At 47.4% G+C, this 11,049-nt stretch overlaps 1 protein-coding gene across 1 annotated transcript in view; it reads left to right on the forward strand.

Moving 5' to 3' along the window:
* PRKD2 (protein kinase D2) overlaps positions 1 to 10,824 on the forward strand; it is a 33,316-nt gene extending 22,492 nt beyond the window's left edge. The window contains 4 exon segments of the mRNA XM_036832148.1: positions 2,235 to 2,333; positions 6,745 to 7,012; positions 9,577 to 9,662; positions 9,997 to 10,824. Coding sequence (XP_036688043.1) covers positions 2,235 to 2,333; positions 6,745 to 7,012; positions 9,577 to 9,662; positions 9,997 to 10,209 — 666 coding nt within the window. The 3' untranslated portion in view covers positions 10,210 to 10,824.
* The last annotated feature ends 225 nt before the right edge of the window (positions 10,825 to 11,049 follow it).

Below are 11,049 nucleotides of genomic sequence, written 5' to 3' on the forward strand. Positions count from 1 at the left end.
TATCATTGCAGTGGCTTCTCTTGTTGCTGAGCACGGGCTCTAGGTACGCAGGCATCAGTTGTTGTGGCACGTGAGCTCAGTATTTGTGGCGAGTGGGCTCTAGAGTGCAGGCCCAGTAGTTGTGGTGCACTGGCTTAGTTGCTCTGCGGCATGTGGGATCTTCCTGGACCAGGGCTTGAATCCATGTCCCCTGCATTGGCAGGCAGACTCATAACCACTGTGCCACCAGGGAAGCCCAATCACCAGTTTTAAAGGTGGAAAAATAATACTTCATGTGGCTTCATTTGCTGGTTTAAAAATTATGGGTGAAGTTGAGCATATTTTCACATGTTTATTGACCTGTGCTTTATGCACTCTTTGCCCATTTTTAAATTGGATTATTCTTATTGAATTGTAAGAGCTCTTTGTATATGAAGGACCCTGGATCTTTGCTGCTTGTGTTGTACCCATCTCTAATCCCAGTATTTCTTTTCCTCTTTATTTTGTTCGTGGTGTTTACTTTCGTTTTCTGAGTTTCACAGCCTTCCTAGAAAGATCTTCCCACCTGGCTGGTTCCACACCTGATTCTGGGACATGTTCTCTGTTGGTTGCAAAGTCCCCTGTGCTGGCTTCCTTTCCCCAGCCCCAGCACCCTTGCTCTCCCAAGCTGTGTGCCTTTGTCAGGCTGGCTTGCAGGGTGGGGATAGAAACCCACTGAGGCAGGCTCATCCAGACTTCAGGTGGGGAGAGGAAACTGCCTGCCTTCAGCAACTGAGACAGTTTCTCTTTCTGGTCTTTCATCTCTTCCTCTCTTTTTGCCTGTGCTCTTCTCTCTCTTTCTCTTTCCCTTTGCAGATTTCTGCTTTTTGTCTCTTGCCTGCCCCACCCCAAGTCCTGTGCTAAGCCCTATACCTCATGAACTTATAGGCTTCACAACCACCTTTGAGGTAGGTATTACTATAATCCACATCTTACAGATGAGGAAACTGAGGTGGCGGGAGGTTCCTAGGTCTTGCCCAGGGTCACACAGCTACAAGGTCACATCGCTAGGTAGCAATCTGGCAAGGTTTGAACCTGGGTCTGTGTAGCTTCCAATCTGCCCTTTTTGTTCACCACATTTACTAGGGGTTGGAAAAATCAAAAAACTGAAGATCTGTAGAAGAGGATGTCCATATACATCTTTGGATCTCAGTCTCCCTGTCTGTAGAATGAGGAGCTTGGACCTCAGCAGTAGCTTTCAAATAGCATTTCCGTACTCGAAAATCATCCAGCAAAAACAATGAGAAAAGTACAAATACTTCAGTTCTAAGATATAGATTACAACTTCATGCTTATATCACTCTGTACTTCCAGTGTATTTGGCATTTTGTTTGGATTACCTAGAATCAAGGAAAATCATGGCTCCCATAGATTAGTGGTAACAAATGGTAACAGTTTTTTGTTTTTGTTTTTTTTTAAGTCAGCTCACCTTGCCATCATAGAATACTCTTGAATTAATAGATACAGCAGGAAAAGTTTTATTTGAAACACTCACAGGAATATGTCTGCTAACAGACCACCACAAGAATAATAACTAAAAACAGCAACAATAATAATAGCTCACATGGAGTGTTTGCTCTGTGCCAGACACTGCCCTAAGCACTCTATATGCCTCAACTCACTTAAAGCTCACAGCAACCCATGAGGATGGGTACTGCTATTACCCCCATTTTACAGGTGAGAAAACTGAGACCCAGAGAGGTTAAGAAACTTGCCCTAGGCAACAGGCTAGTAAGTGTGGAGCCAGGTTTGCTACCTTAGTAGGCTGGCTCTACAATCCCCCCACCTCTTAAAGGTGTTACGTTTAATTTATAACATGTCATATTGGTATTGTTTGTATTGTTTCCATTTTTTTAATGGCTGAAAAATATTTTTTTAAAAATGGAATCACACAATAGTACCTCCTTGAAAGCCACTGCTTTATTCATAGCCCTTTTTCATCATGATCCACATGCCAAAGTGTCTCAGGAGCTTCCCAAATCTCTGCTCCAGTTCAGCCTTCCTAGAATTATATGTCCAACTCCTATCTCTAACGGAAATGGTTCTGGGGCTCTGAAATTCTTCGTTGGTGCTCCAGTGCCTCCCCTAGTCCTGGGGGGCATCTTTAGGGATAAAGAGTGGGGCATGGATTGGGTTTGGAGGGCTGGCTGCTGAGGGCAGAATCTTGGGGCAGGGACCTTTCTAACTTTCTTACTGGCTCCATTGCCTCCCCTCAGATCCTGGTGGCTTTGAGACACCTTCACTTCAAGAATATCGTCCACTGTGACTTGAAACCGGAAAATGTGTTGCTGGCGTCAGCGGACCCATTTCCTCAGGTCAGACATGTCTCCTGATTTGGGGAAGTCCATCCAATACTGGTGGTGGGTGGGGATTGTATTAATCAAGATAATTAATCAGACACAGAGACCCAAGATAATGGCCTAAATGAGATAGAGGCTTGTTTCTCACTCGTGTAGGGTCCAGCATAAGCATTTTGAGGGTGAAAAAGCAGTTCCATGGTGTTGGGACCACAGCTCCTGCTGTCTTGTTCTGGCCTCTCTATGGTGTTGCCTGGTCTTCATGGTCCATGATGTGCTGCTGCCGTGCCCCCAGTTGTAAAAAGATAATGGGGGTGGAGGAAGGGAGGAAAGAAACAGGGTAGAAGAAATACAAGGGGATACACCCCTTACCCTCCCTAAGGCAATACTTTGAAGTTGCATGGGGCACTTCTCACATCCCATTGACTGGAACTTTATCACGTGGTCGTGGCTGGCTGCAAAGGGAACTGGGAAATGTAGTTTTCATTCTTGGTGGCCATGTGGCTCATTAAAAATTCAGGATTTTTATTAAGGGGAGAAGCAGAGAACAGATATCAGAGGGGGGCCACTGGTAATTTCTTCTGTGTGTCTCTTAGGAAAACAGTTTTTTTTTGTTTGTTTTTTTTGGTTTTTTTGTCTTTTAAGGCCCAAGAAATGTATTTATTTTGAAACCCAAATATAGTAATGCCTAATTAGCTTCTCAAGTTTAAAATCAGCTAAGCAAAGAAGATCTAGACAGATAAATAAGAAATATTTTAAAATTCTTACGTCCATTATTTGTATTCTTATAAATTCTGAGCTCCCCAAAACAGGTTCTTTTTTTTTTTAACATCTTTATTGGAGTATAATTGCTTTACAATGGTGTGTTAGTTTCTGCTTTATAACAAAGTGAATCAATTATACATATACATATGTTCCCATATCTCTTCCCTCTTGCATCTCCCTCCCTCCCACCCTCCATATCCCACCCCTCTAGGTGGTCACAAAGCACCGAGCTGATCTCCCTGTGCTATGCGGCTGCTTCCCACTAGCTATCTATTTTACGTTTGGTAGTGTATATATGTCCATGCCACTCTCTCACTTTGTCACAGCTTACCCTTCCCCCTCCCCAGGAAAACAGTTTTGATGAGCCTCTGACTGGTCGATGAGAACCCCCTTGGGGCAGAACCAGATTAAGCAGGAGTGATGATTATAACAGCTACAGTTGATTGTGTGCCTACTGTGTTTAAGGGCCTTTAGTTACAGGTTCTCATTTAGCCCTTCCATATCCCTGTGAAGCTTTTGCTTTATTATCTATGTTTTGTGATTATTTCATTTCATTTTAAAAGTTCATTTTGGTCACCAACTAAAAATTACTGTGTGCCTACTTTGTGCCAGGCTCCATGCTGGGGCATTAGGAACTGTGGTAAGTAGAGACATCCCCATCTCTATGCCCACTGGTTTACAGCAGGGGGGGGGGGTTATTTTGCCCCCCGGGGGACATTTGACAATGTTGGAGACAGTTTTGGTTGTCACAACTGTTTGGGGGGGGGGCAGTTGCTACTGGCATCTAAACACCCTACCGTGCACAGGACAACCTCATAACAAAGGATTATCTTTCCCTAATGTCGATAGTGCAGTGAATGAGAAACTCTAACTTCGAGCAGTAATATCCACTAGAAATATAATGTGAACCATATGTGTAATTTTACATTTTCTAGTAGCCACATTTTAAACAGTGAAAAGAAACTGGTGAAATTAACTTTAATAATTATTCTAGTATATTTAAATATGACAATTTCAACATGTAATCAGCATAAACATTATTGAGTTTTTTTTTTTTTTTTGAGTTTTTTTTTAATTTAAAAAAATATATTGGGGGCTTCCCTGGTGGCGCAGTGGTTGAGAATCTGCCTGCCAATGCAGGGGACACGGGTTCGAGCCCTGGTCTGGGAAGATCCCGCATGCCGCGGAGCGACTAAGCCCGTGAGCCACAATTGCTGAGCCTGCGCGTCTGGAGCCTGTGCTCCGCAACGGGAGAGGCCACGATAGTGAGAGGCCCGCGCACCGCGATGAAGAGTGGTCCCCACTTGCTGCAACTAGAGAAAGCCCTCACACAGAAACGAAGACCCAACACAGCCATAAATAAATAAATAAATAAATAAATAAAATTAAAAAAATATATATATATATTTATTTATTTATTTATTGGTTTGTTTGGCTGCGGATCTTTAGTTGTAGCATGTGAACTCTTAGTTGCAGCGTGTGGGATCTAGTTCCCTGACCAGGGATCGAACCTATGCCCTCTGCACTGGGTGCATCGAGTCTTAGCCACTGGACCACCGGGGAAGTCCCAGCATAAACATTATTAATGAAATATTCTTTCTTTTCATACTGTCTTCCAAATCCGGTGTGTATTTTACACTTACAGCACATCTCAATTCAGATATTAAATTTCTATCAGAAATACTCGGTTTTGTACTTAGATTTCATAAAATTAACTGTTGGGAAAGTAGATTGACACACCCAAGTTGTTCCAAGCATATTTAAAAGCTTTCCAATAACAAAATCTAGAATCCCTTTTTATTTTTATTTTATTTTTTATTTTTGGCCGTACCGCACGGCACGTGAGATCTTAATTCCCCAGCCAGGGATCAGACCCATGCCCCCTGCAGTGGAAGTGCAGATTCTTAACCACTGGACTGCCAGGGAAGTCCCTAGGATCCCTTTTTAAATATAAATTAATTAAAATTAAATAGAAAGTAGTTCCTCAGTTGCACTTGCCACATTCAAGTGCTCAGCAGCCACATGTGGCCAGTGGCCACCATATTGGACAGGAAAGATCATAGAGGGAAGAGCAACTGTTGATCAAATTGTCACAAAAATGTAATTATATCTGTGATGAGTTCCGTGACACAGTTCTATGAGCTCACATAACTGTATAGCCCAGTGGAGAGTCAGAGAAAACCTATCTGAAGAAAGAGTAGTTTTTTGGGGGGACAGGTGTTCTAGGCAGCTGGAACAGCCTGTGCAAAGGCCCTGTGGTGGAAAGATCTGTACTTTTGTTTTTTTAACAGCTTTATTGAGATATAATGCATATGCTATACAATTCACCGATTTAAAGTATACAATTCAGTGGCTTTTAATGTATTCAGAATTGTGCAACCATCAGCATGATCAATTTTGGAATATTTTCACCACCACAAAAGAAACCTCATACCTCTTAGCCAACATCCTTCAATCCCACCATCCCCCCAACCCACAACCACTAATCTGCTTTCCATGGATTTGTCTGTTCTGGGCATTGCATATAAATGGAATTAAATATATGGAATATACAATAATATGTGGTCTTTGTGACTGCCTTCTTTCACTTAGTTAATGTTTTCAAGGTTCATTTATGTTGTAGCATGTGTCAGTACTTCACTTCTTTTTGTGGCCATATAATATTCCATTGTAAGATAGGTAGAAAAGGATGGATCTTAGAAAAGGAAAAGATTATAAGGTCTGTCAAAAGGGCAAAGGATCTTAGGAAAGGGTGGTATGGCTGTCACATTGAGATTTGGGTCAGGGGTTGGGGTGTGGCTGTTTTTGAAGGCAGCAGAGGCTCAGGGCAATAGTCAGCCAGAGAAGGGCTTTGAGTAGGGGAGGGACAGTATGTGAATAGAGGTAGCAGCTGCCCATGCACTGGTAAGCAGCAGACAGGACCTTGAACCCAGATCGTGCTGGCTCTAAAGCCTGTCCATGACCCTAGACTGCCCCCAACAAGGGCAAGGTAAGTTCTCACCTGTTTACCGTCTGGATACCATCGTCAGCGATTTACGTGTTCGGTCCCATTAAATCCCCAGGGAAGCCTGAGCGGTAGCTGCTGTTAACATTCCCAATCCAGAGGACAAAACCCGGGCTGGGAGAAGTTAGGTCCCTCCGCTGAGATCATCGAGGCTCGAGGCTCGCTCTGTGTCTGCCGCTGCTCCTAACACTTTCCATATATTTCAATTCATACACCCTACCCTTTAAGTAGGAACCGTTAGCATCTCCATTGTGCAAAAGAGGAAACAGAGGCACGAGGAGGTTGAGACCTGCTCGATGTGACAGAGGTATAGTGGCAGGCAGCCTTTATGGACCCCTCACTGCATGCCGGGCATTTATTGTCCTGTGAGCTTTAGATGGATGAACACATGTAATCCTCACGACAGCCCTTTGATGTAGGCGTTGGTACGCTCCTCCTCCTCCTCCTCCTCCTCCTCCTCCTCCTCCTCGTACAGATGAGGAAACTGAGGCACAGAGAGAGGAAGTCACTGGCCCAGCGTCACCCAGCCAGTGAACAGAGGAACCTGGATTCGAACCAGCGTTCGATTTTGTCTGGAATACCGTGGTGGGGTACACTTGCGGAGGGGCGGGAAGCGCCACCTCCACACACCCTCAGACCCTCTACCCTTCGCCTCCGCAGGTGAAGCTGTGTGACTTCGGCTTCGCGCGCATCATCGGCGAGAAGTCGTTCCGGCGCTCGGTGGTGGGCACGCCGGCCTACCTGGCGCCCGAGGTGCTGCTCAACCAGGGCTACAACCGCTCGCTGGACATGTGGTCAGTCGGCGTGATCATGTACGTCAGCCTCAGTGGCACGTTTCCCTTCAACGAGGACGAGGACATCAAAGACCAGATTCAGAACGCTGCCTTCATGTACCCAGCCTGCCCTTGGAGCTGCATCTCAGCAGGAGGTGTGGGACGCACTTGACTCCCAGGCGGAGGCGAGGGGCGACGCCCCCTGGTGGGGGCATGGTGGGAAGAATGGGCGGGGCCGCAAGAGGGTTGGGCCCTAAAAGAGCCTGGTGTCATGAGGGAGGAGCCTAGTGATGGGGCAAGGGCATGGGGAGGGCCGTCTCTTAAACAGGGAGGCACCAGGACCTGGGACTTTGGGGTAGGGACTCAAGCGGGTGTAGGGAACCAGGGTCCCTAGACTCAGGCCTAGACTAGGTCATGTGATTTGGAAAGGAAGTGCCCTAGCAGCGCTAAGACAGACACTTGCCGCCTTGGGGGCTAAGACTTGGCTTGTCTAGGCTGGGACCAGGAGAGGGACTAGACCTGAGAAAGCCAAAGGGCTGGGGTGGCCAAGAGAAGGAACAGATCCTCCCAAGGCATTGGCTGGGGCCTGGAGTCTTTGGGGTTATGACCCCAAAAGGGTTAGTCCTGCAGAAGCGGTGGGACCATGAGGCAGGGTTGAGGAACAAGGGCTTGGCTAATTTGCTGGGTATTGGGTCTGTGACTGGGATGGAGATGGGCCTGGGGCCATGGTGTTGGAGCCAGTGATGGAGGGAGCTGGTTTAGGGGCATGGCTGGAGGAGGGGCAGGGCCATGGAGGGTTTCTGAAGCTGTCCTGGAGAAGGACTGACCAGCCCTGAGACCAAAGTCACACGTGGAACCTGGGAGCAGGTGGAGGTCAGAGAAGCATGGGGCAGCAGGGGTTGGGGGCCAGGATGGAGGCAGATCTTGGGATCTCTGCATATAGGGGCTGTGGCATTGTGGCCTGGTAGTGTGATGGGCCTTGTGATACTCCTGCCGACTTCAAGATGGGCCTGGGAAAATTAAGTCCTGAGGCCGTGGCTTTGGGGCAAAGCCAAGTATGAGGGTGAGCCAAGGGCAGGGCTAAGACACTGGGGTGCATCAAGAAGCCTTAAATAAGTTAGAACAAGGGGCAGGTCGTGAAGCCAGAAGCTCAGGAAGACAGAGGAAGTGTGGGAGGGAGGTTAGTTAAGAAGACAATCATTTGGGAGTTCCCTGGTGGTCTAGAGGTTAGGATTCCGTGCTTTCACTGCTGTGGCCCAGGCTCAATCCCTGGTCGGGGAACTGAGATCCTGCAAGCCACGGGGCACGGCCAAAGAAAAAAAAAAAGGCAATCATTTACCCATAACAGTTTCTTCAACAAGTATGTGCTGAGTGCCTACTTTGTGCCTGGTACTGACTGTCCAAGGTTCTGGGAATGCTGGGATGAGTTGGAGAGAAGGGATCGAGACGGTTGTTGAGTGGTCTGTGAAGAGGAGGGGGAAGGGCCCTGGAAGGGTGTGACCTCATGCAGCAGGCAGAGAGGGGTTATGCAGTGCAGGAACAGGTGCTGGTGGCCTAAGAGAGGTAAGCACTGTGCAGTGGGGATGTGGATTGACTTGAATCTTGGAGTAATGCTGGAGGTCCTCAGAGTGGTCTTTTGGGACCTGCATGGAAGTCCCCCGGTAAAAGTGTGTCATCGGCGTATGTGAGTGAATTTGAGGGTGGATGGGTGTGTGAGAGGGAGCCTGTATAGACAAGGCCTGTACTCAGAGGGGTTTACACAGTGGTGTCTTCCAAGGTTTATGATCAAGGAGGGAGCCTCGGAGGAGTGCTGGCTTGTCTTGAATGCCTGACACTCACTAATCCTCCTTTTCCTGAAGAGCAGGCCTCCGACTCTGGGCCTTCTGTAGGAAACCGGTGACTACCATCTTATAACGTTGTTTCCTTTTCATTTTATTTTTGTGGACATGGCAAGAGATCTTAGGGTTTCCACTGACCAGGGTGATGTAAAGTTTCCATTTTATATAATTTATATATATATATATATATATATATATATATATTTATACATTATATAAATATATAATATTTGTGGATTTTCACCTTAAAAAGTTGAAAAAAGTGAATTGATTTAAAACAAAATTCTATCTATTTTTACCTAGGTTATGTACATGGTTCAAATTTTTATATATACTAAAGGGTCTAAAGTGAAAATTCTCTCTTACTCTTTATCTTCCATTCTTCCCAAAGGCAATGGCTATTATGAGTCTCTTTATATATATATATATGCAAGCAGATATGTGGACATATATTCCTTTTTTCCCTTTTTTACACAGATGGCAGCATACTATACACAATGTTTTCCAACTTGCTTTGTCCACAACCCAGCAATCTTGGGTAAATGAGTTGGCTTAAAGAAAAATACTAAGTGAAGAATAGTACAGATGTACCTGTATGTACTTGTGTATGACAAAACTTATGAAGGTGACATAGGAATGGGGAAACTGAGGTAGAGACTTGGAGAAGAGATGTAGGATCTAGTGTGTGTGCCTCATGAGGGGTGGGGATAAATGTGTAATTTAATGAGGAAATGGGTGGGGGAGTGATTAGTGCAGGTGAGGCTTCCATGCCGGTGCAGAAGGAAGGCCTGGATGGCAGGCGAGTAGGCTGGGATGCCTGTTGGAGGAGGGACGGCCCCTCACCCCGCAGGGCTTGAGCTGTCTCTTTCCTTCCGGTGCAGCCATCGACCTCATCAACAACCTGCTGCAGGTGAAGATGCGCAAGCGCTACAGCGTGGACAAGTCTCTCAGCCACCCCTGGTTACAGGTGATGCAGGGGCGGGGCTGAGAGCGAAGTGGGAGGGGCTGACCCATTGGCTGGGTTAGAGGAAGGGGTGGAGCCATATCTCTTATTAGCTGCTAAGGTAGTGAAGGAGGTAGGTACATTTTTCATGGACCTGGAACGTGGCTGAGCCTCCCATTGGCTGGGCTGTAGAAGGGGGTGGAGCTAATTGGCTGGGTAGGTTGTGAAGGGTGTGCCTTCACCTTCCCTCGTACCCGGCTTCTCAATGGCAGGGCAGATCATATGGGGGCGAAGCTCTGGCCGCTATTGCCTGCCCTTGGTGCAGCACCCAAACTAACCCCTGTTCTCCTCCGCCCAGGAGTACCAGACGTGGCTGGACCTCCGAGAGCTGGAGGGGAAGATGGGCGAACGGTACATCACGCACGAGAGTGACGATGCGCGTTGGGAGCAGTTTGTGGCAGAGCACCCACTGCCCGGGCCGGGGCTGCCAGCCGACGGGGGAGCTCGGTGGGAGCTCCCACCCCGGGACCACGAGATGCAGGGGCTGGCCGAGCGCATCAGTGTCCTCTGAGGGCTCGTGCTTCCGCCCTGGCTGCCTCGTGCTCTCCTCCTGTCTTCGGAGAGGGGCCCTCCACGCCTTCCCAGCGATGAACTGTTCTAGGAGAAGCAGCTTCCAGCCCCAAACTGGACCACGCCCCGGAGGAGGGGCATGGCGGGGCTGGGGCCAGGGGCCGGGGTTATTTACAAAGCTAATTCCCCAGCAATTAAAACGGACTCATCCCTGGCCCAACGGCCTTGATCTTTGGCCACACCGCACTCTCCTATCATTAGTTTGTTGTTCACCCAGATGGAGTTCACCTGGAAAGAAGATGGGATGGAGGAGGAATGGGGGAGGAGCACTGAAGGGAGAGGAGTTTTGGAAGGAGGACTAACTGGGGTAAAAAATATACAGAGGGAGCACCGCCAGGAGGGAAGACTAGAAGGGGGAACAGTGTGGAGGAGCATAGAGAGGAGAGGGAAGAGTAATGGAGGAGAGATGGAAGGGATATGATCCGAGGGGGGAAGGATTTGTAGAAAAGCAAGTAATCTCATGGCTTAACGGTTTAATTTTTTATTTGGTGTTATTGCTACTAATCACAACTATTAATAACAATGCGGTTAGCACAAGTCTGGTCCATGGTAGAAAGCTGATACACAATAGTTGGTATTTTCTTTTAAACTGATGCGATGACTTGTCTACACACTGAATGTGCTCGTTCGTTGGTTCGTCCATTTGTCACACTGTGCTGGATGATGCTGGGGACACGGTGGTGACTGAGACAGCCCAGGTCCTGCCTTCAGGGGGGTACACCATCCAGTGGGGGAGACAGACCTGTTCCCTGTGAGTGATGACCCAGAGGGGGGAGGGCTG

The sequence above is a fragment of the Balaenoptera musculus genome, chromosome 19 (assembly GCF_009873245.2).
Source record: "Balaenoptera musculus isolate JJ_BM4_2016_0621 chromosome 19, mBalMus1.pri.v3, whole genome shotgun sequence".
In the NCBI taxonomy this organism is placed as follows: Eukaryota; Metazoa; Chordata; class Mammalia; order Artiodactyla; family Balaenopteridae; genus Balaenoptera; species Balaenoptera musculus.